At 46.8% G+C, this 24,154-nt stretch overlaps 6 protein-coding genes across 8 annotated transcripts in view; 1 reads left to right on the forward strand and 5 right to left on the reverse strand.

The window, feature by feature from the left end:
• Positions 1-207: 207 nt before the first annotated feature.
• Positions 208-3,206, reverse strand: LOC113565669 (bromodomain-containing protein 9). The gene is made up of 4 exons (XM_026988395.1): positions 3,091-3,206; positions 2,387-3,015; positions 655-2,329; positions 208-581 (listed from the first exon to the last, which is right to left on the reverse strand). The coding sequence occupies exons 1-4, from the start codon at positions 3,146-3,148 to the stop codon at positions 337-339; spliced, it is 2,607 nt and encodes an 868-aa protein (XP_026844196.1). The 5' UTR covers positions 3,149-3,206; the 3' UTR covers positions 208-336.
• A 459-nt stretch (positions 3,207-3,665) lies between these two features.
• Positions 3,666-4,869, reverse strand: LOC6589894. The gene is made up of 2 exons (XM_002014595.2): positions 4,600-4,869; positions 3,666-4,539 (listed from the first exon to the last, which is right to left on the reverse strand). Exons 1-2 carry the CDS (start codon positions 4,820-4,822, stop codon positions 3,776-3,778), a joined length of 987 nt encoding a protein of 328 aa, XP_002014631.1. The 5' UTR covers positions 4,823-4,869; the 3' UTR covers positions 3,666-3,775.
• A 271-nt stretch (positions 4,870-5,140) lies between these two features.
• LOC6589893 (uricase) lies at positions 5,141-6,320 on the reverse strand. The gene is made up of 2 exons (XM_002014594.2): positions 5,746-6,320; positions 5,141-5,683 (listed from the first exon to the last, which is right to left on the reverse strand). The coding sequence occupies exons 1-2, from the start codon at positions 6,299-6,301 to the stop codon at positions 5,199-5,201; spliced, it is 1,041 nt and encodes a 346-aa protein (XP_002014630.1). The 5' UTR covers positions 6,302-6,320; the 3' UTR covers positions 5,141-5,198.
• A 1,719-nt stretch (positions 6,321-8,039) lies between these two features.
• On the forward strand, positions 8,040-10,662 carry LOC113565739. The gene has a single exon (XM_026988760.1). It carries the CDS (start codon positions 8,129-8,131, stop codon positions 10,499-10,501), a length of 2,373 nt encoding a protein of 790 aa, XP_026844561.1. The 5' UTR covers positions 8,040-8,128; the 3' UTR covers positions 10,502-10,662.
• A 1,082-nt stretch (positions 10,663-11,744) lies between these two features.
• On the reverse strand, positions 11,745-19,787 carry LOC6589892. Of its 2 annotated transcripts, none has more exons than XM_002014593.2 (5): positions 19,672-19,787; positions 15,026-15,356; positions 13,356-13,603; positions 13,078-13,286; positions 11,745-12,571 (listed from the first exon to the last, which is right to left on the reverse strand). In XM_002014593.2, exons 2-5 carry the CDS (start codon positions 15,297-15,299, stop codon positions 12,376-12,378), a joined length of 927 nt encoding a protein of 308 aa, XP_002014629.1. In that variant the 5' UTR covers positions 15,300-15,356; positions 19,672-19,787; the 3' UTR covers positions 11,745-12,375. The 2 variants fall into 2 exon arrangements, with proteins under 2 accessions (XP_002014629.1, XP_026844930.1); XM_026989129.1 differs by having other exon boundaries at positions 12,376-12,547.
• A 2,171-nt stretch (positions 19,788-21,958) lies between these two features.
• The window catches only part of LOC6589891 (probable DNA double-strand break repair Rad50 ATPase), a 36,185-nt gene continuing 33,989 nt past the window's right edge, over positions 21,959-24,154 (reverse strand). For both annotated transcript variants that reach the window (XM_026989128.1, XM_002014592.2), the window contains 4 exons: positions 23,929-24,119; positions 22,955-23,101; positions 22,509-22,896; positions 21,959-22,450 (listed from right to left, as the gene is read on the reverse strand). In XM_026989128.1, the coding sequence (XP_026844929.1) occupies positions 22,304-22,450; positions 22,509-22,896; positions 22,955-23,101; positions 23,929-24,119 (873 nt within the window). In that variant the 3' untranslated portion in view covers positions 21,959-22,303. The remainder of the gene's footprint in view (positions 22,451-22,508; positions 22,897-22,954; positions 23,102-23,928; positions 24,120-24,154) is intronic.

Here is a 24,154-nt window from a genome sequence, read left to right on the forward strand (position 1 = left end):
AGAGATTTGAGATGATTTTGGGGGAGCTATGAGAGCTTTTGGGGATAAGAAATTATAACAATTCCATCACTCATGGATACAAATATCTAAAGCACAGATCAGCAGGATTATCCATATAAAAGACTCAAAGAGCCATGAAACGTGGGAGCCGAAAACTATGAAAGTTACTTCCTTGTTTTGTTGGAACCTCTCTTGAACGAGTGTTAATCCTGTGCTTAAATTTTATTCAGAATACTAACTTCGATTGAATATATGAAAATAATTTAGCAAAACTTTCATTATCTTACATTATAAACATAGCGCGCGTCATGGTATCCCGCATCCGCATCTATCGCTCTAATTAAGCAGCAGTTGTGCCACAATGCTGTTGTCGTCGGATGGATTCGATGAGTGCAGGCCGGAGCCGCTTTCGAGAAACTCGCGCAGCTCGTTCTCCAGATCGCCAGCGACACCGCCACTGGGCTCATCCTGCTCGTCAATGTCCATAGGCACTGGCGGCAGCTGGGGCAGGGCCACAGGCTGCTGGAGAAGTTCCGGCAGTTGGACGCGCGGTGAGGCGGGCGGTGGTGGCGGCAAACCAGCTACGGGAACAGAAATTTTATAATTAAAAGGGGGAAACTAAAGAAAAGGAAAATCGGTCTTATGATTACTCACCATAAGACATTCCCATGGCCTTTCGCAGAGCAAAGGGATCTGCTATGGCGGAGGGCGGCAGCTTCTTGGCCAAGTCGCTGATCTGCTGCGTCAGTTGCTGCGCGGTTTGGGCCTCCTCCTGACCCGCTGGCTGCACTAGACCCAGGTGGCTGGGCAGCGGTTGGGAGAGGCGTTCGTGCTGGGTTACCCGCAGCTTCTCGATTAGAGTGAGATTATTGCTTAGATGCTCGTGCATACGGCGGTTGAGCTCAAAAGTCTTCATTTCCGTCTCCATGCTGTCCAGGAAGCTCACATCGATGCCCAGTTCCTTGAGGGATTGCAAGCGCTTGAAGTCCACGCGAGTGTTCTTGTACTTCTCGTACTCTTGCTCAATTTGCTCTTGGGTTTCCTGTGGCTGGGCCTGCGCAGTGGATGACTCCTCGGTGTCGAAGCATTTCTCGATTTCCTGATGCTCGTACGAGTGCAGCTGCATGTTGTAGAGCTCGTCTAGGGACTTGCTGTGCTCCCCGTTGGTGAGAATGTCCAGCAGGCCGTTGGCTATGTTGGTGCCAAAGCTAGAGTCCTTGGTGAACTGAAGAATGCTCTCGGCGTACTCCGCGCTGGAGGCATCGCCGTAAGTACGCAGCACGAGCTTCGTCTCCTCGGCACTCAGCGTGGAGAATCGGGAGTCGAAGGTGGGCGCGAAGCTGGCATAGGCTCCGTAGCTCAGCGGCTTCACGGGCTTCACCACATTGCGGCTATCGACCTGACGCACTTGCAGCTGAGTGCTGCCGGTCTGGAGTTTACCCACCAGATCGCCAATGGTTACGACCCGCTCGGGGCCCTCGGTTTCCTCTTTTATGAGCAGATTCAAGGTGGTGCTGCCATCGCGGCCTTGACGCAGGAAACCCATTTTGTGGGCATTCTTCTTGGCGTTCACACGCTGTTTGGCCTGTTGGGCGGCGTTCTGTACCTGGGCTAGGATCTCCTCGCCAGTCAGGTCATCTACATACGGCTCGAAATGGTTTTTGGGTGCATTCTCCAGGCGCAAGGCTCTCTTGCGCTCCTCCTCCTCCAGTTGAGCTGGTGTGGGTGGCTCTTCTGCCCCCGTTGAGGCTCCTTCATCCGCCGAATCATGCAGATCGTAGCCCATCTCATTTGAGCTCAACTCAAAGCCCAGCTCCTTGGCCGTCAGCTCTCGCATGAAACCAGAGAGGGGCTTGAGACTCCTCATCATATTCTCCGGCTGCAAATGCTTCATTCCGACCTGGAGCAGCTTCTTGGCCGCCTTGTTGTAGACCGTGTCCACGTGGTTGTATTTAATGGCGTTGTCGCACATCAGCTTGAAGTCATCGCTGAATTCGGTCAATGTGGAGTACTCGTGGCCATCGATCTTTTGGCGCATGGTGGAGAAGTCCATGGGCTTGCTGATGATCGACGAGTAATTGGGGGCAATGTCGTCTGTGACGGGCCAGGCGAAGAACTGGTGCGGATCCCGCTTCTCCAGGAAGCGCAGCAGATGCTCAAGCAGCTTGTTGAGCGGCGATTTCTGCTGCTTCAGCTTGAGGACGCAGGTTCGTGGCTCTCGGCCGGACTCACTGCTGCTGCTTGGAGTTCTCGGCGCCTCCAGAGCTTTAGGTGTTAAAGTATTCTGGGAGCTGGCGCCGCCTGGTGTGGAAGGTGATGGGATATGGAGCTACAAAAGGAAACTCAGTTGACCCACAAAAATTAATTTCATATTCGAGACACTCACGTCTGGTAGTGGCTTGGTGGGACTGCTGCCTGCCAGGCCCAGCGATGACGATGGCAGTGATGATGATGCGGGCGAGGAAGCCATTAGTATCTCATCCAGTTTGCGCGGGGCAATCGGCTTGCTCACCGGGCAATTGGACGGAGAGTTGTCGGTGGTGATGCCGGCGTAAAAAAGTATATTCTCTGGAAGCGGCTGCGACTGATCGTCGTCCATGAAGCTGAAGCCGTCCTGGCTCGAGTCGGCATCAATTGGTGGCGGTATAACCGCCTGTTGCGAGCCAAATCCACTGCAGGCCGCATCATCGTTGAGCGCTGCAAGTTCTTCATCCACCGAGTCCACATCTCGATGTTTGTCGCGGCTCTTGTGGCGCTTCTCCTTGTGGTGCTTGTGCTTCTTCTCACGGTCCTTCTTCTTTTTCTTTTTCTTGGACTTTTTGTGGCGCTCACGGTGACCACCCGTTTCCTGCAATTCATCAGGCACCGGAGACATCATGGCCTCGGCCGCCGTGGGGGGTCCATCTACCGCGCTGGACGTCATGTGGGAGTTGGAGCTGTACTCAGGAGTGGCCACTTTCAGGATGAGCTTCAGTCCCCGCTGCAGATGGGCCGGATTCTGGTGCTGGCTATATTCTGCACGAACGAACGCAAGCGGCAAAAATGTGTCAGTGGTGTCTCCTCGTCGGGGCGGCTGCGCCATCCACTTACCTTCATATTTATCCCGGCGCTCTGATTTGTTCTTTTTGTGCTTCTTGGAGGAGCCCATGGTCCTGGTGAATGTGCCACCAGTTAGGAAAACAAGTGATAAATTAATTTAATATAAACGAAAAAAAAAGCCAGCGAAAAGACGCGTGTGTCAGTGTGACCAGATCGATAAATATACCGTCCGACTCTCAGAAATATACCAAAATATACAGTGTCGTTACGAAAATATACCGGAAATATACTGACGAATTAAGTTCTATTATACATATTCCTCGTTTTTGATATTCCGTCGAATATTAAATCCTTTTGATGAATCAATTTTCTACAGGATTTACTTCTTTCAACTACTCCCATTTATTGTACTTTGTCTAAAACAAGGTTTAAACAAAAAAGTTCAACAAAAAGGTACATTTTTGTACATGGTAATTACATAGTTGGTACATATTAACTACATATTTATGACATGTGGGCATTTGTGTACTTTACAGCACTTAAGCGATGTATCGATATGCGGTCGATTTAGAAATGCCGCCCTCTCGTCAGCCCTTTGTTATTTCAAACACGTACTTAATTTTATGTTGATTGCTAATCTGTGCTAATTTTATTTAATAGATTTCAGAGCCGTGATTTGTTTAAAGTAAAGTTTGTTTTTGAGACTCCCAGCTAATATTAGAGAATAGCATAAGTCCTAGAAATTTTTCCCTGACCCGCGGCGTTTTGATGGCGAGCGATCTGACATTCGACGCTTATGAACGATGCCACTCGATCGGCTACTGGGAGAAGCAGCATTCATCAGTCGACGGCCCGGTGAAGCAATCCTGAAAGGTCGGCGACCCGGAGAGGCAGCACTGAACGGTCGCCGACCCGAGGCCAAAGAGACCACCTTAATGCCTGAGTTCTTCTTAGCCTTCGCTATGGTGCCTGTGATAGTGCGAGTAGCTGTGAGGCCCTGGAGCGACGTATCCAACTTGTGTCGGATCTTTTCCAGATCGTGACGCATCCGCTGTATGTCCAGAGCTATGGTCTGCCTGTCGCGCTGCAGTCTCTTGTGCTGCAACAGCATTTGCTCCAGCATTACCTTCTGCTGCAACACCTCTCGAATGCGACGCTGATTGTGGAAACTCTTGCCACCAGTATCGTTCAATCCGCGCCGCATCATTACCATTACCTTCTGGTCCAGATCGGCCTTCATGGCCGAAAGGGGAAGGTTTTTCGAATTGCCAGTCGTCACCACACCCGTGGTACTGCCCCGGTTTGAGGAACTGCCGCCTCCTTTGAAGCGCGAGGACCTGCTGCGCGTCACAGACCTGCCGCGCGAGGCGGATCTACTGCGGAGGGACCTGCTGCGTACTGACTTGCTGCGCTTCCGAAAAGTTTTCTGTGGTGGTGCATTCGGAATCACAGCTATGGGCGCTGGTATCGTGGGAATTGCTCTCCGCGGCGGTTGAGTAGCTGTGGCCATAGCGTGCTCGATTTACGATGATTCGCACTTAATTTCCACTCAAGACTTACCCTTCATGGTGGAGTGTATGGTCGACACCATTTTATCAAAGGTCTTGATCACATCCGGCTTCTCGGAAAAATAGGTATCATTGGGAATCTGTTCCTTCGGTTTGATCTTCATGGCGGTCTTATCTCTTTTGTTGCCCAGCTTAAAAATCCCCCCACCCTGCACACGGGGTTCGTTCTGCAGCTGATTCTGCAATATATGAGGCAAATTCAGTCGCTGTGTCATCGTGCCGCAAGCTTATACTCTTCTTGATATTTTGCTAAGGATCAAAAATAATTTAGGTTGCGAATTTTGATGCCAAATGATGCTAAAAGTTTGAAAAAATTAGAATTTTAGACGAAATTGATCTCTCATTTTAGAATTTAGAAATTGAATGCACAAATTTTGTTAACACATATCTCCAGCACTCTATTTTTGAATTCGAATTTAAATTGGAAATAAATCGCCCCCCGAGGCGTGCTTTGCAGCACTGTTGATTGCGATTACCATTCCGATACTATTCCCATCGATTGTTTGATTGTTTTGTTTGCGCTTTTTCTCACATTTTCGTATTTATTTAATTTTGTGCTATATTTATGCTAAATCGTACTAAAGATCGGTGTTATAGATGGCTACTGATGTTCTTGCGGGCCAGCTGGGCATAGATGGTGCCATGCGGCTTGTCCACCGGGATGAAAACCTCATTATTGTCCCCAGGTACAATCTTCTGGAAAGGCTTCGTATCGAAGTTGAAATAATGCTTGTTCGGCATGGTCATGGAGATGACCGACACCTGCGGAATCACATCCAGAACCTGCTTCTCGCTCAGGTACAGGGTGTGCTGGACGGAGGGCGAGGAGACGCCCACCTGTGGATCGCCGGCAAAGTTCCTCAAGATGATATTCTTCACCGTTTGCCAGGCACGCGAAAAGTTGACCGTCTCTGTGTCCGAGTACTCCCAGGAGCAGTCCACTACAGTGCTGAAGATGCGATCATATTGGTCCGGCAGCGAGCGAAACTCATCGTTGACAAAGTTGACGAACGAGGATTGAGTGGTCTTCAGGACGCGAAGGCCCTTGATGCCAGTGATGACAGTTTGCTTGGGATCTACAAGTCACAAGTGGAAGTGGAGTTAAGTAATACTCGATTTGTATTGTCCTGGCACCCACCTGTCCTACGGATTACCACATCGCAGTAGTGCAACGCCGTGGGCGTAAAGATGAAGGCGTGGTTGTGCAGCGAGCGATTGTCAATGGAAGTGAAGTTGTTGCAGCTGCCCTGACCCTGATTATTGACAGACTTTGTCTCATCCTGGCAGACACGCTGCCAGGGATAGGTCTCCACATGGACGTGGGCCTCCTCCACATGCGAGTACTTGTTGAGGAAGTGCTGCCCCAGCATCAGAGCAAACTTCTCGGGACTCTCGATGCCATACTTCTTGGCCAGCAGGTAGACGGTGTTCTTCTGCGAGTCGGTGGCCACGATGTCCGAGTTGTTGCCCTGGTAGTAGTCCTTCTTGCTGTACAGCTTCAGGTGAGTGCCCACCTCGAACTCCTGGATGGTGTGCACGGGTCCCTTCCTGCTTACGTGCAGCACCTTTACAGCATCCTTGCCGTAGCCGTGATCGGTGATCTCGTACTGAAACGGCGTCTCCTGGCCATCCATTGAGACTGCTGGCCTAGCACCGCTGGCATTGGTGGGCTGTCTTAGGGGCGTGGCAAACATTCTAACTGCAATTCTGTTCGGATAATGACTGACTGATGCCTAATCGCCTCCAGGCCGATCTTTTTATACAAGCGCAATCTTGATCACAGTCACGTAGTGCAAGTGTACCACGGGATTTGATGCGCAAAATTTAGTAGAAAGTGGAGCGGACCGTGTGCGCCGTTTATCTTTTCCCCCAACTTAAGTTCTTAGAGGGCTTACGAGTGCTCATTCTACGTACATTTCTACAGAAGCCCATTTAACGCCTTGCTGCATGCAAATATGACTAATCCCCGAATGATTGTCAAGGTCTGGAGCCCTGTTGTCAAGCTTTCTATCTCCAGACCATGTAATGACCATGCTTACTTTCTTTGGGTATAATATTTGAACACTATTTTGCAAGTGATAAGGTGTACATATAGAAATGTTATTACAAAGTCTGAGAAGTTGTAAGATTTTACTGCTTCTCTTAATTCACAATCTCCACCGGCTCTCTTTCTTGGTAACATTTTTAGTTGAATATTGTAAATACTTTATAGATCCTAAGTGATCAGTAGGGTAATAGGGCACTATATCTTACAATATCTTAGGAATGGATATAGAATTTTAGCAATCTCCTCAAAGAAAAAAATTCATAGAGTTTTGGACCTTGGACCTGGAAAATAATGACTGTTACGCCTTTGAAAGAAAAATTGAACACCTTTCATCAGAGCTTTATATATCAAGATCCCAAGATTTTCTATAACATTCTTAGGCTAGACCAAGCGAAAGGCGCATAATGATGTGATCGTTTTTTGGTTCTATTCATTCGAGACTCCTTTACTGATTTATAGATCTTTCTCCACACCGATATAGTCATAAATTGTATATTTTATGAGTTTCTCAATTAAATTTAGGGATCGGAGACTATAAGTAAATGATGACTATAAGTTGAACCTGAAATTAAAGCTATAAACCACACCTGGAAGGCCTTTGGGAACTGCTTCTGCTTGAGATTTAAAAGCTACTCTCTTAGAAGCTTAGAAATCTTCATAGCACCGCTTATCAGGCAAAGTCTTTGCCAAATTCTGGGTAGGATTCATGGTAATTCCCCATGTCAACAGCCAAAAGCAACCCAAGAGGAGATATATATGGTATGGTCACAAAAAGCTGTTTTATTTACTTGACACTGTTTTTGTTTTGTTGTAGGCAAGATGCAAGACGCTCCCACGACTCGAAATATTTGCGTTTAGCTCATCGGCAGTTACATAAGTGCCATGGCTATGGAGCCCCGAACCCAGCGGAAATATAAAACGTTTCGTTTTTGATCAATGTTTGTGAAGTGAGAGTTGGAAATGGTTTTACACGGGGCAAACTTCCGATTTTAAGCAACAACCCAAGAGGAAAATATTTGAACAGCTGCCAGAACAAACAAACAAGTGAGAGCGATAAGTGCGACACATCAACTTTATAGCTAAGGGGATTATCCGGTGGTATATGTTCTGCCCCGAAATGAAATGCGACTTATATGATCTTGGATGATGGTAGATCATAAACGGAGGAGCTACCCCAGAAGTCGCAGGAGACTTCTGATGAATGGAATAAGAATAAGAATGAATGGTGATTAGATATGCACTCGGCATATTTGTATGATCTTGATGATGGAAGAACCCTCCCCTCACATGTGGGTGAATCATCTTTGCCAAACTTTAGCTTGGAATGCAATCTAATAGTTGGTGTTTTTATGAGGCTTTTGGCACCTCGAATACTTGCTGTCCACCTGTTAGGAGTACTCCCTACTTGGCAACAGGTTCAGTGAACTAAAATGCCAGTTATGAATGAGATGGGGCCCAGTCTGGGGGACAAGTGATGGCTTTTGTTGTGCGGTCGACAAACAAAAGTGCAAATTGTTTGGGCCTGCGGCAGAGTGAAAACCCAAGCGACGCACCCCACATATTTTCGGAGGCAAACAGCAGTTCGAACTGCGAAGTGAACCGCAACGAGTTAGTTGCGTTTCAGAGCGCTTTAACAGCGGACGGACACATCGGACACATGGCCCTCAAGGAGCTACCACCAGCAATTATTGCGTTCGTGCTGAGTCTCGTCTGTGGGGGACTCCAGGCAGCCGTGCACGATGAGCTGCCCCAGTGCGGGCTCCATGGCATCTACAGGCAGCGGCAGAGCCTCATCGAGTCGCCCAACTATCCGGACAACTATCCGGTGAACACCTGCTGGGATTACGTGATACGCTCGCCCTACCGCTGCCCCACCAAGTTCCACATCCAATTCCTCGACTTTAAGCTAGAACTCTCGGAGAAGTGCAGCCGGGATTACCTGGCCATTGGCCTGGAGAACGACGGCGAGGACATGGATGTGCTCTGCGGTCAGGTGCTGGGCATCAAGAAGTATCACACACCCGACGGCGTCCTGCGGTTGCGCTTCCTCAGCGACGAGTCGCCATGGACTACAGGAGGAGGCTTCCGACTGCTGGTCACACGTTTGGCCTGTGAGAGAGAGGACCTGGCCGCCCGGGGCTTGGATGCCGACGACGAGGACGGTGTGGATGTGGGTGATGATGACACGGTGCAAGTGAATGCCAAACTGCCGTCCAAGAAGCAACATCATCATCACCATCTTCTGCAGCCGCAGCAGCCGCAACAGCAGCTGCCATTGAACTTTACCCAGCAAAGTCCTTGGGGATTCAACGTGGGCTGGCCTGCTTCTGTGCCGCCTCCACTCTATCCCCAAGGAGGACCACCTGGAGGCTTCTACCTGCCTCCTTCAGGACTGCCACCTCAGCACTCACCGCCCTGTGTGCCACAACAGCAGAAGGAGCAACTGTTGCAACAACAGCAGCAATTTCTACAGCAGCAGCAGCAGCAATACCTACAGCAGCAACAACTTTTGCAGCAGAATCCCTTACAACAGCAGAACCTTCTACAGCAGCAGCAACTGCAGCAACAGCGACAGCTGCAACAATTGCAACAGCAGCAGCAACTTCTGCAACAGAATCCACTGCAACAGCAGCAGCAGCAGCAACAATTGCAACAGCAGCAGCAACAATTGCCGCTAATCTCTGACCAGTATCAAACAAGTGCCTTCCAGCCTCAGGCGGTGACCCTCAAGGACTACGACTCCCAGGGTCTGCAGCAGTTTGGTGGATCGCTGGATCTGTGCTGTTCCAGTAGCTTCAATCAGAATCACTTCTATCTGTCGAGTCCTGGCTTCCCAAGGACTGTCCTGAACGCCTTGCTGCCCAATCAACAGAGAGATTGCGTATTCTACATCGAGAAGAGTTCCCCGAACGTCTGCCGTCTGAGGATTCAGTTCAAGTTCTTTGATTTTGGCCAGAATTCAGGAGGAATAGGAAACGGAATTGCTGGAGGCCTGGGTGGAGCAGGCATCGGTGGCGGATTGGGAGGAGGCTTTGGAGGAGGCGGTTTCAGTGGAGGCTTGGGTGGACAACAATCCTGCACTGGCGACTTCTTGGAACTGGATGGTCAACGGTATTGCGGCTGTCGTTCCGGCTACGTCCACAAATCCCACTGGGGCCAGGGCCGCAAGGCATTGCGCATGCGGATGGGCCAGTCGGGCAGCACAACTTCCAATGGCTTCCTGCTGGAGATATACCAGGACCAGGACTCCGATGGCTGCCGTCAGGATCCCGGAGCTGGCTTAGGACTGGGCTTGGGCGTGGGTCTGCAACAGCAGCCGCAGCAGCAACAGCAACCGCAGGCAGGCCTGGGTCTAGGTCTAGGCCTCTGGCCCCAAGGGGGATATCCTTCGCTGCAGCAGCCACTGCACTCTCAGATCTGGCCCATGCAAGGAGGCTACCCGGGATACTTGAATCCAGGCTATCCACTGCCATTTGCTGCCTCTCCATATCGTCAAAGCAGACGCGTGTCCTGGGCTCGGGGCTTGGATGAACATCAGCCTTCGCGGGTGGTCGAAACCAACTCCACGCGTAAGGAGTTCTACTACTTTGATGGCGACGAGGCTTTTGCCCGCTCTGCCTTGGACGACGAAGAGGACAAACTTCCTGTTGGAGTGCAAGTACAGCCACAGGCGCTATCCCAGACCCAGACACAGCCTCAATCCCAGCTGGCCACGAAGGCCTTTGAGCAGAGCAGCTGCACATTCGACTACATGGAGGTCCTGAAGCTATCCGTGGACACACTCTGGCTGACGAAACCGCTGTGCTTTTCCCCGCTGAGGAGCTGGTTCCCCAATATCTTTGGCTAGGCGGAGCGGAGTATTTAATGTAGTTGAATATTGTTTCATCAAGTAGATGACGCGGCTTTGTGTGTTCTATCCCCTAATCTGCGATCTTAGCTCTCTGTATCTGTATCTTTGTATCTCCACGAGGCAATTGTGTTGACGTCATACCAAATGCATGAAATATATGACAGAAAAAGTGCCTTGCCTGTAGTCTCTCTCTCTCTGCTTAGTCATCGGTGTGGGGCACTCTCACACGCACTGTGGTCATTACCAAGAATGAGGCACGAGCTTCCCGCCTGGCCCTCCTCCCCACCCACTTACTGTGACGCTACCCGCTTCCGCTGTCATCCACAGCAGCTCGGTCTCTTCATATAGATAACCTCTGTGGCAAGTTGTTGTCTGACAGCAAACACAAGAGCACCGAGAATCTCTGCTCAATGTCAGGGCAGAGCCAGTGCCAGTGCCGGCGCTAGCGCCTTGCCAGCATTCTAGCATTCACACTTCCATCCAAGGTGTCACCTCGTTTTCACAATCACAGTACTTATGTGGGATAAACAAAGAAGGGGATTTGTAATGGAAGTGGACATGGCCGAGGCTTACAAAATCTCTCTTTGAGTCATTGTATTCTCTGGAAAGTTAGCCTCCAAAGATCTAACCTTGAATCTCCAAGGAAATTGAATGGTAATTGGGACAAGGCATTGGATTAGTGCCAAAGAAAAGATCTTAGTACTAAACAAAGTACTCGCATTTCAAATTTAATAGAAAGGCTCTCGCATAGTATTTGCGTGAATCAATAGCTGATTCGCAACCAAAGCTAAGTGTCTCATGGAACTCCAAAGCATTCGAAACATATGGATCGTATGCATTCAAAAAGATTCGAATCAACAGGAATCATTAAACAGTTGTGCAGATCTGGAATCATGTTACGTTGTGTTTCGAGTCCAGGCACTAAAGTATTCCTAAACTTTCTTTGCTTTTCCTTTACATTTATAAGTTCTTCTTATAAATTTCTTATCTAAATCTGATTGTTATTCCTATATTATTAATGAAAAATATTATTCACTATCTCTATTTTTTTCTGCTGTGAAATACTCTTTTGAAATAATTGTTCTTTCATTTAAGATTCATGTATTCTTCAATTAATTTCGAGAAAACAATCTTTTTTTGTTGGATTTGTTGACACATTCTTCTCCATTATCTGATCTCTCTTCTTTCCACCCAATCGAAAGAAAAACTCACTTTGCCGTATATAATTGCACAGGAATAATTGTATTTTAAGGATTTATTTATCGACTTTACATTATATATAGCAGATAATACATACACATAGATATTAGTACACACGTAGATATATCGGTATATATATACACATTGATATAGCAATGATATTTAGTTGCGGGGCTCCGTTTATTGGATTATAATACTCGTGGCTTGGACCGTGAGGGAGAGACGGGACCGTTCACGGGACGATTAAAACGTTTTAATGATATGGCAACATATATTTTTTGTTCGTAATCGTTTCGTTTAGCAATTAACACTTGGAACGAGAACGAGAACAATAGAACTTTGTCTAAATAGTTAGTATATACAACACATTGAGAGCTACTATAAAAGTTTTAATTGTCTACAATTAGAGTTAAGGTAGAAGGGGTTGTGGGGGCGAGGGCAGAAAGGAGCACGAGATATCCGCTCTAAATGTTCTCTACAAAGTTTGCTTTAGTTAGTTAGTTTAGGCTAATTGTTAGTGCTTGTTGTTCTCCAGTTTAGCGCTCGACTTTGTCAGCAATATACAATTGATGCTTGGTATACATATGTGTGTCCTCTGTACGTGTGTGTGGCTGTGTGTTTGTGTGTGTGTGTGTGTCCTCTAGGGTCCTATAGGAGAGTCCGTCTTCTTCTTAGCCCAGAAATCGTATATTGGTGAAGACCGCCTTGGCCGGACGCTTGCGATTGCAAAAGTTCACGGTCTTGCTGTGATTGCCCTTGCGATTCTCATGGAGATTGATGAGAAGCTTCAGGATATCCTCCTTGCTGGGCGTACAGGCGTAACGCAGCTCCGGTTCATAGTTGCTGTTGATAGAATTCATGTAAGAACTGATAATGGATAACAGTTATGTAATTAGAAAGATCTTTCACGATATCACGTTCATTAGACGGTAGTAATATTCGCAGAGGGTTGGTTGGTTCTCAGTTGGGATTCGGTTTCAGTGTGTCTTTCTGTGTGTGGCCTAGAGAGACTCTTAGAGATGGCATTAGACATGTTATAGACATTTAATGTTCGGGGTTGCTCCTCAAAAGGCCAGAACGGATTCCGATCGGAAACTATGGTTTTGAAGCTTAAGTTTTTGGGGAATCCTCTGCTGGCGCTTTGAGCAACATTCCCCTGATTATTTCTATGGTTTCGAAACAAAAAAAAAACTAGAAGGTTATCCTGGGTTTAAGCTACTACCAAAAACATTCACTAACTACAAACAAAAACGTTGGGGGGGTAGCGGGGGGAAAGGTAACTAGGGATCTAAGACTATGGCAAAGCTAGCAAGTGTTTTTGGGGGAGATTGGAGTGTTTTGGGTGATTGTGTGGGATGGAAATGGAGACCTACCCGCGATTCTTGTTGTGACGCTTCCACGGATAGCGACGGTAGTAGCGCGAACGCTTCGGCTTGCTCTGGCCCAGGACCAGGTCCTGAACGCTGTTCTCAATTTCGGCATACTCATCCGTGGCCGTGGCCGGGGCGGAAGCAATCACGCCCTCGGGCTGCTCCTCCTCCTCTTCGACGTAAACCAGGGGCAAAGTCTCCAGCGTGGGGTCCTGAACGAAACACAAGAGGTTCAGCTAGCTATTTCCTTTACGTTTCCTCCCACTCGCGTCTTCACGTACCTCCAGCATTTTCATGAGCAAAGCGGATTTGTCCACCAACTCCTGCTCGGCCCGTAAATCCTCCTCCAGCTTCTTGAGCGTCTCAAACTGATTGGCCAACTCCAGTTCATTGTAAACGGTGTCCGCATAGTCGGGCTGCTGCTGCTGCTGCTGGGGGATCATTGCCATGCCCAGTCTAAGGCCCAGCTCCTGCTCCTGCTCCTGCTCCCGCTCACGCTCCTCTTCGGCATTCAGGGCGTGCAGCAGCTCTGCCATGAAATGAGCAAACCAAAGTCCTTATTTGCGGTTTTAATGTTTACTCAAGTTGCCGCTAATCCGGCCACAACTTCCTTCAACCATTTCCTACTCTCGGAGATGGATGCCCCGCCCTGCCTCCTGCCCCCTCCCATGAGCACTTCCGCCGTTTGACATTTGAAAGTTTGAATAGTTTGTGTTTGTTTGTGTCTGTCGACTGCCTGACGCCTCCTCGGCTACCGCCGCTCCATTCCGAGGCTTAAAAAACATATTTTCCCTTTGCGTCGTTTCAATACTCGTACACGGACGGAAATTGACTGGCGGCAATGAGTTTCACTCTATATTCAGTCGCATCTCCATCTCTTTTGCGTAGCCCTATTCCCGTCTTGTTGACGTCAACAGTCAGTCAGTCCGTCCGTCCGTCCGTCCGTCTGTTGACTGCTGCAGTCTGCCTTTTGTCTCCTGTCTGCCTGTCACTCTACACCCGGAGGCTTTGTGTTCTCCCCGGTTTCAACCTACAGAGTGAGGCCCTTCACAGTGAAGTTCAGCCAAAAATGCCTAAAAGTGCAACTCTTTGATCCAAAGGAGGTTTAAAATGCTTGCTAAATCACTGCTTTGATATCATTGATAGATGGTAATCATAGGCACTTAAGCTTCTATTGTTTGAAGTGTTTCCTAGAAATATGCCATAAAGGGAGCGACTGTACTTGCACTGTATTTGGTAGAATGTTAAAGAATGCCTTAGGCCATTTCCATTTGCTCGTATAAAAAATCAATTGAAAAACCAGTCGAATTATCAATATTCAGTGATAGCAGTGGGCGCAAAGGGTAGGGTTGCCAATGCTGCTGAAGTGGAACTGGAACCGGAGCCTTGGGGTGACGTAAAACGCAAACGTCAAATCAAATTCATCAAAGAACTCAAAAAAATAGCGACAAAACTGTGGGCGTGTTAAGTGCTGTACACACACACACACACACAGAGGGCCACAAGGACACAAGTCAATACATGTGTTAAAGGCACTTCAAAAATTGTTCATTGACCGAAAAATGTTCAGCGAGCAATCCCTATCTTCACCCATTGTGTCCATTATAATCACGGACGATGGCGCACGGGCAGTGGTTCCAGTGGTTACGGCTAAGTGCATGCCATGTATCACCATTCCCCCCGTGTGCCGCCCCCGTCCATGCCCTTCTGTTTGGGTCGCCTAAAAGTCGGCAAACACAAAATTTGTCCACAAATGAGATTCCCCGGTTGCCTGGCGACGAACTTTGACCCATTTAATTGTCATATCAATGCCTTTTAGATGTGCCCTTGGGCGATTTTCCAATCGAAGTGGGATTAGCCACGCCCTGCACCTGGACTAAGTCCCTCAAGATTGCCTGCCTGTTGGGGCCATTGGCAGCAACTCTTCAAGTAATTCAAGTTTATGACTCACCATCGCCGGGATCGTAAACCGCTCGTTCCTGGGCATCGGCATCCAGCGATGGGGGGCCCTGACGACGCGCCTGATGGGACTGGAGGCCACCAAAGATGGGCGCCAGATGTAGTCTCTGTGGCGAGGATGCACCATCGACGCCACCATCCACTGTGGCGGGTGCTGCGGCTGCGGCCGTTTGGCTCTGGGAAGTCAGAAAGCCAAAGACGTGCCGTGTGCTACAGCCCAAGATCAGGGTGGCCAGAATGCAGACGGAGAGCAGGTCGGGCTTCATGTTGGCGCTGTTGCCGTTGCTGTTTGCACTGGTTGTATGTTGTTGTCCTCGGGATTACTGCAAGGCAGAAATGGAGATGTATGTACATGATGGTAATTACCGTCACTACCATTACAGCTAGAGCTGAATGCCACTCCCACTCCCACTCCCGCCTCCAGCCTCCCTCCGTTTCGGTGCGTGTGCGTGTGGGCGCCTCGCTTTTTGTGTTTAAGCAAACAATGCACGCATAAACACGCAAACAAGACAGGAACCCACGAAGAAGGAGGCGACAAACGAAGAGTGTGAGAGAGGGAGAGGGAGCAGCTCCAAAAGCGTCTGTTAGATAACTTCGCAGCTCCCTTTCGTTGCTTCTCTCCCTCTCTCCGCCTTCTTCCTTGCTTAATCTGTCTTCTCGCGCGCGTGCACAGTGGAATGGCATGCGATGACAAAAAGTGTGTCATTTGTCATTTACAATATTATATTTTCTTGCATTTCCGCATTACGAGCTTGGGCGACATGGGCGTTCGATTTGCAGTCATTTATCATTATTGGTATACAGCCACAGTTAAAGGCCAAAGGTCTAGACTAAACACTGAAAAACATCAGACAATTCTTGAGGTGAACATTGAAAAAGGTTCCCCAACAGTTCACCATATCTCAAGTATCTCAAGACATTACAAAACTTCAGACAAGAATCAAAAATAATACACTTCTTCAGGTAGCATTGAAAAAGGTTCCCTTATGGTTATGTCCTTTATATCTTCCATAAGGAACTGCTAATTCCTTGGTCGTTCCCCTGGTATCCCTATTTCTTGCAGCTCTTTTTCGCCCCACCTTGAACCACTGTTCGCTGGCGGGGTCCTGTTGTTTTTGGTGCTGCTTTGTCATGGACTGCACCGCGTTTCCATTATGCGGCCACTGTGGTATGCGTTGTTGTCGTCTCATTTAATTAGCTGGTGGGGCGGGGAAGTCGGGTGTTGGCGGCGATGACAAGGAACGAGTGGGTGCTGCTGGGGGACTAGGACCGAAGGTCGGCTTAACCCTTCCGATGTGGATTTGCAGCCCATTAGCCGAGGCTGAGCCCCGAGCCCAGGAGCCCTGGAAGGGGCTTCTCCTAGTCTTTTATCTTGTTTTTTCTTGCTTCGTTTAATAACTTTTGCCCTGATGAATATTATAAATGGGTTGCAGGGAACTTTTGGCACTTGTGGCCGCGTGGAGACGTCTAGGATTGGCTTAATTTGTTAGCCAAAGGAAACCGAGAAAAAGCAGCAAAGAGAAAACAGAACCAAGGAAGAAAACCCGATGTTTACTCTAAAAATATAACAGCGTGAATGGGGCTCAAAAGTGTGAAGACTTATCCAGTGAAAAGTGATGAAAAGTAATTTCTAAAAATGGTTGAGGCTTTGTTGGCCGCAGCTTTATTTTCCATTTATTTCCAGCCATTTTCAGCAGGAGACAATAAAATTCCAATAAAATGTCTTGCCTGCGGAAAACATTTCCCATGTAAATTCAATAAAATTATACGCCTAATTAGCCTCATGAACCCGAACATATAAATCAACTCATACACGCCCCAATCAAAGAAAAAGAAACCACGAAATCTGCTACAATTTCCCATTTGCCAATTTATTAAAATTGTCTCTGGGAGGCAGATATTTTCTGTTTACCATTTCCCGGCACGTTTCGATTCAGCTTGATTGAAATCATTCAACTCAAGTGTGAAGCTTTTAATTTGCATAAAACAAAAGAAAATTCTTCCTGTTTGCATGTGACATCGACATTTTGCTGGTAATTGTGGCCAAAAATAAAGTTTTTCACTTCATTTCGCACTGTATTTTTCTTGAAATGCAAATAATGATAATTCTCAACATAAATTGCAATAAATCTCTGGCTTCGGGCACTACCTCTCACCAGGGAACAGGGAAAACTTTTTCAATTACTTCATTTTGATTGGCACTCAAAAGTAGGCAACACTTTTCGGGCTCGTTGTTGAAGAGCGGAAGTTCAAGAGAATTGGAGTAAACGAGTGGGAGCTTCAGAGAGAAAGTGAGTCCGAAAAGAGAGTGTCAGGAGGGAAAAACAAACAAAAACGGAATCGTTGTCAAAATGCTTTAATTAACTTGTTGACACAAAGTCCAAAAGTGGATGAAGACCGAAAAAAAAACCAGTAACAAATTAGAACTATAGGATACCCAATAAAGAAAAGATTGGGCAGTACTTTCTACAAGATCTTCGTTGGCATTGATGAGACTTCCATTGGAAGTAGTTTTCTTCATTGTAGGTTTACCCCGATCCCAATACTAGTAGGCAGATCCTTCCAACAAGGAGTTAGATATTCTATGGAGTCCATAACACTTCCTTCTGCCATACAATATACCCTCAAACATCCTACGAACATTTGGGGTACAAAAGTGTCCCAGAGGTAAAATGAAATTAATTTAGTGGCCAGAACGGGGGGCAGGACGAGGGGCAAAATAAGTGAGTGTATGGCAACTGTAACAGCATATCCTTCCTGTCACCTGTTTTTCCTCCTTTGTTTTTTCGTGTGTGCCATTCGTTTTCGCAATAACCGCACGGCTAATTGCTAAATTGAGCAAAAATACAGAAGAAACTGGGCCCTTGCCCAACGGGGAACATGGGGTAAGGTTTGCGTGGGCTTTGACTTTCTCCCACCTCCGCAAAACTTGACATTTGTAGTGCACTGTAGGGCAAAAACTTGTTTAATTAACGTTGACTAAGCGTGATTAAACGGTAGGATAAACCTGGACATGGTGGGAATTCGGCTTGAGGCGAGACAAGTGCATCTGACATATGGCCGAGGACCAGAGCCAATTAGTCAGGCTCTGCCCGATGTCCTAATCCCCAAGAGATGCCTTTACAGTCCATGCCTTTGCAGTTGATGTCGATTATATAATTCCATATTTATTGGATTGGACCAGCTGGGGCACCTGTTAAAAGTACCATTCAATGGTGGCGAGACAGTGTCCAAATTTGGCAGGAAATTTCAAAGGTTACATAAAAATGTTGAAGGCGAAACAGATGTCGGAGAGTAGCCCGTATTTTTGGGGTTACAGTTGTGGGTGGATAGCTCTGTACTAATTTCATCTGAGTATTTTCGGGTGCACTTTCATCAGCAATAAACCAGAATAAAATCTCCATTGATGAGGCCTACCCTAGGCAGTATTTAAGCCTAGCAACGGACCCTGCTTAAGACCTTCATCGCAGGCAATATTCAGTCAAGTACGAGCCTCACATGATATGGGATATTAGGAGCGATCTTAGAGGGGGAATGGTACTGCCTGCGGTCTTGAATTTGATCCCCAGGATAGTTGGAGAAGGCCACATACAGAAATAGTACAGGACAAATGCCAGTGGGGGACACCGATGGAACACCTTCGATTTCTCTTGTATTTTCAATAATTTCTTCTTTACTTTTGATTCCATTCTCAAGGAATTTTCGCACGTGATACACAACGGGTTTGAGCAAAACGGAAATGGAGGGAGAGCCAATGTCACCTCGACAACATTTTTCTGCAAGTACTCGTATTCAAGGCGTCTATTTTTTTCTATATTTGTTTCCCAAAGAGTCTTCTGCATTGGTTTATTTGCGCTTGACATTTATGTCTGTACTCGAGGGGAATTCCTTGAAGCTGTGAGCATTTATAAAATATTTAATCAATGCTCTGGACAGGCAACAAAAGTTTTTAAATTTTTAAACATTTGAAACAGTCGTCATTACTTTTTTGTGTGATTAAAATGGCACTAAAAATGCTACCTATAAAAAATGGTTGGATAGGTGATGGATTAATTGTTAAAAAATAAAAGAGTCTTTCCGAAATTACAAAAGGAAGTTCGTTTTTCAAATAGAAGAATGAGAGGCGTTAGAAGTTGTGTAGGAAACTATCGAAATTTTATAGAATCACAAAAATTCCGGACCAAGAATTTTGAAGGTTATTAATTTGTAAATAAAACTTTTACTTTTGTTTTGAAATCATAGTACATCCATTCTACCCAAACTTTAGAATTAGTTTTTATTTTTTTTATGTCACTTTTAAATATATTTTAGCCAAGGGCCAAGCTCATAAGCAAGTATTGTTCTCATTAAAATGTCTTCTATTTTTTTTGATATTATATACTTCTGAAGTTCTTTAGGTTACACCCACAACAAGTAAAACCTTTCATTTGACACGCATTCTGTCCGACATTAAAGTTGATGACGAAAGCGACGGCATTTCTAAGATTTCGCGTTGGGTCTTTGAGTATCCTTTAGGCTTTACGCTTTAGGCAAATGTCTTTAAACACTGACCCCAAAACTGAGTTTATTTTGGGAATATCTTTCAGGGGTTTACATATCGTTTATTCCGTTTGGCGGCGTACTGCGTTCTGCACTCACTTTCAAGTATCGTTTTAATCCGTTTCACTTGCTTCTCTCCTTGGATGGACACTGGGAACTGGGAACCTGGAACCTGGAGGACTGGTCTGTCTGGTCTGGTGTCAACTGTTGCTCCTACTACTTGTTGAGCACTGCGTGGTTGACTCGCCTAGCCGACTCCTTTTATAAAGGCCACGCATATGCCGAACCGACGGCGAACCCGATACCGACTGGGGACGAACGATGACGAGGCCCCTCCCGACCGGGGCGGTTGTGGGACTCCACATCCGATGTTAAGGCGCCAAAAAAATTGCCTAAAAGCTTGCAAAGCTTTCACGAGCCGCCACCAAAAGTGCGTGGCTTCCTTTGCACTCTCCTCCGTCGGGTCAGGTCTTTAGATTCCCAAAAATGTTTTTCTTCTTATCAATGAAATATTTAGCTCGCATTTAGAAAAATTTAGCGCCCGCTCGCGATATTGTCTGATGAAAAATTTGGGGGCGTAAAACAAAGCCAAATTTTAGGCAATTATTTAACGAAAAACAAGGATATGCGCCGCTAAGTAGGCAACAAGTCAGCGAGGAACAGGCGTCACAGGGTCAACACCTAGGGAAAAGTGACGGGAGCAGGTCCTGGCTGCCTGCCACAGAGAGTGGGATTTGTTGACAATACACCGCGTGGAATATGCCAGTGCGACGCGGCTTTTGATTCGTGGAATTTCCAAGAAGCGTGGGCGCGTCTTTGCCCTCTTAGGGGACCTCTCCGATGATGACGTCGCGGAAATCCCTATAATGCAAATCCTTCTAGAATTTAAAGCGATTTTGGACTTTGTTTTCTCCCCTTCCAAAAGCTGCATTGTCATGATTCGACTGGCGGGATATACATACCAATGAGGTTCCGAAATAACCATTTATTAATAGTTTATTAATAGACTGGTGTGATGATTGTGGTAATGTGGGGCACAAATAGACCGACGGGATCATAAATCTCTGATTGAGGGTGTTGATTGGGGGAGGGCTAATAAATCTGGGGTGTAGTACTGGCACTGCAAGTGTTGACTGCCAAAAATTAGCCGGAACTTAATATAGGGTGATTCAATGGTAGGGGTCTATGGGTTGGAGACTGGAGTACTGGAGCTATCGATAAATTATCATTAAATTATTGTTCTATATCGATAAATGTTCGATCTGAGCTATTTATAACCCCTCCATTTCCATTTGTTAACTCGAATTGAAGAACTTTCCTCCAGGTTTCCATTATCCTTCACCTCACTCAATCGTCTCACATAAGCCTTCTCTTCTTTCACTTCCTCAGGAACAAATCCCCGGCAAAGGCAGACACAAACAGCCCGCAAACCTGAAACCGTGTGGGGGCAGAGCGGCGGAGCGAGAGGGGCAGGACCACTCAGAAGTCAACAACCGCCGTGGCGACTGGCCGCAGGCCAAGAATAAAAGACACTTTAAAGTGAAATGGCCGTGAGTAATGGAGAACAATTCCACCTGATTTGCATGCGCTACGATTGTCCCCCTTCGATCCCCCCTCGGTTTTGTTTTCAGTGTGTGTTGTTTTGGCCTAAAAGGCGGCACAAGAAAATAAGCATATATAGGGTTTTCTGGCCAATTGCCTGGGGCAACCGAAGATGACACTTACCCTCCAAACAAAAAAAAAAAAAAGAAAACAAAAACCAATAGCAATATCTCGCTGAAAAGTTAAAGTGTTCCATGAGGGAAGAAATGGGGGGAAGCCATATAGGGGCTGAGAAAAGTCATATTTTTGGATATAAACAGGACTATTTTTAGTCATTCTCTTGTTTTGTTTTCTTTTCTATCTCCGTGTCCTTCACGTTGGAATTGTCTTAAACGGTTTCTGCGAATTGCATCAGTCCGAAATTCCCCGAACCCACCCACACACCCACACTCCACGGGAGGGCCTCTTTCAAGTGCGTCACGGTGGGGCTTGTGCAATCGGGGCATATGTGTCGCGTCGCTCAAAAAGCGGGCGACGTGCAATTGATAATGAAATTATCGCTAACTAATTACGCTGAGATTTTCCAGGGGTGTTCTGGAAGACTCTTTCGCTGGCAATCCGCTTAGAGTAATGATTGAAACATAATCCTAATTGATTTCAATCAGTTTTCTTAGTCTTCAACGTCTTTTTCCAGTTGAGAGATTTTCAGGCGAAACTGTTTCGCAGAACATCCCCCATATCTCCCGCTGGTCGTATCACAAAGCAAATATTTGTAGCATACTTGTCGGCGGGCCCGTGAAATGTCCAATAAATAGCCGATGAGTCTTCCGCTCAGTAACTGGTGTGTTTTTGTATGATTTTTCGGTACGTTTTATTGGTATGATTATACGGGACTATCGGCTCGTCAGCTCGTTACAGCCTTAATTAAACCTCCATGACAGATATCAACAATCAAATCATAGCGTCTGATGGACAGTTCTGCTGACGTTTCCCAATGATTGTATTCTTGTAACAACAACAAATCGATGAGGTTTCTGCAAAATTTGTGTGAAATATTTCAAAACCAACAGGGAAATGAAATATTTGTCCAATCTTTTAAAAAACTGTTGTTTGGAAATGGAAGCAGGAGAAGCAACTGATGGTTCTCTCTGCCGAACGATGATAAACGTTGAATAAAAGCCTCTGGAGCTTAGGCTGGCTTGGCCTCCGGCTCATGATCGGAGCTGGGTACTTCGATCTCTTGCTCCTCGGCACCCTCCTCTTCGCCCTCTTCGACCTCCTCAATGATGTCGCCCATTATGATCTCTTCAGCCAGTAAATACAGCTCGCGAATATCCTGGAAAAGAAAACGATATTAGAACGATTTTCCCATGTTGAGCCTCTTTCGGAGCCACCTTGGCATTGCGGAGGGCCACAATCTTCTCATCCTCGAAGCGCAGCTGATCGTACTGCTGCTTGGAGATGAGCAAGCCTCTGTTGAACTCGTCCTCCATCTCGGCCTCCAGCTCCTCGGCGTACTGCTGCTTGGCCAGGGTCAGGCTGACGGCATCCTCACTGATAATGGTCTCGTCGGAGACATCGGTGATATCGTCCATGTACTTGGTCGGCAGTTGACCATGGATCGAGTCCAACGATGTATCCCGAATGGTCGTCTCATTGCTGCCGCGGTGCGCCTCCTCCATGAACTCGTTCAACTCCTGGCCCGTAATCTGGGTGTTGCCGTCCTTCAGTTTGCCCTCCAGCTGGTTCCGTATACGCAGCTCCGTTTCGCGGAACTTTTGTCTAAAAACAGACGACTTTCGGGTGACACATGCGGCAGGGTTTGTACTGAACACCTTACCTAGCCCTCACTATGTTCTGTATGTCCAACGGATCCGACGAGAAGGGCTGGGAAACGCGCAAGGAACGCTCCTTCATTTTGGCACGCTCCGACTCAAGGAACTCCTTCAGGCTCTGCTCGCACTCGCGCCAATCCTCGTTCTCAATGCTGTGGGCGAAGGCGGAAAGGCAAAGGTTTTTTTTTCATTAGCCTCGCGATTCCGTAACATTCAACTCATGCATACTAATGGGCGGGCTCCTGGCTAAAATGCTTTAGCGACAGCAAAACGCTTCTATCGTACAATACCCTTCTTGGCATAGGGTTATTAGGGTGATTAGAAGGGAGTACCTTTCGGAATCGTTTAGCGGATTGTATCGATAGAACTCCTTAATGAATGTTAGCAGAGAAGAGCTGCACTTTAAAGGAAGAACATGATAGATTTAGGAAGTGGTAACTGTTCTTCTTCTGGATGAAGTATGATTAAAAAATTTCAAATACCTATAGGTAGGTTTTGTAAAATCAGAAGTAGGAGAAATTCATATTATCTAACCATTTATAATACCTTATGTGTCTTTCCTGTTCCTTTTAACAGATCGGTTTGAAGATATTTTGAAAAAGTAGGACAGACTTTTCAGAGTTGAAATTTAAAAGGGATATCTTCTTCAAGGATTCTTACGTTACTTCAAAGGGTATACCTTTTCTATCATAATTCCTATACTATACCAAATGATCATCTAATCTTTCTTCAAAAACATTAGAGTATATCTAGAATCACAGTCAAAACTTGGTCATAATTTCTCGCCTTGTAGCCCATTTAAGCCATTGGGTTTATCTTGACATATCTCTCCGCCCACGTTCCGCGAAGGATAAAATGCTTCCCAGGCGGCGTTAAGCGACAACGCGGAATAATGTACTGTTATTGTTGTGCCTTTTTTTAATTTTGCCAACTTTCGCCCGCACATTAAAGACTCATTAAAGGCGGAGGAAGGACTTACCGCAACAGGTCCATGCCTCGCTCGGCATCCTCCGTTCGGTACTGTTCCACCAGGAGCTTTTGGGCGCGCTGCCTCTCGCGTTTCTTGGCCAGGAGCTCGGCCTCCTGGGCCGCATGCTGGAGGCGCTCCCGTTCCCATTTCACGCCCTGCAGCTTCAGACGTTCCGCATTCTTCTCCCGACTCGTCTTCAACTGCAAGGTGCAAGACGATGGGATGAGGCTGTGGT

This window comes from Drosophila persimilis, unplaced genomic scaffold, assembly GCF_003286085.1.
Source record: "Drosophila persimilis strain 14011-0111.01,24,50 unplaced genomic scaffold, DperRS2 tig00000191-arrow-pilon, whole genome shotgun sequence".
Taxonomy (NCBI): Eukaryota; Metazoa; Arthropoda; class Insecta; order Diptera; family Drosophilidae; genus Drosophila; species Drosophila persimilis.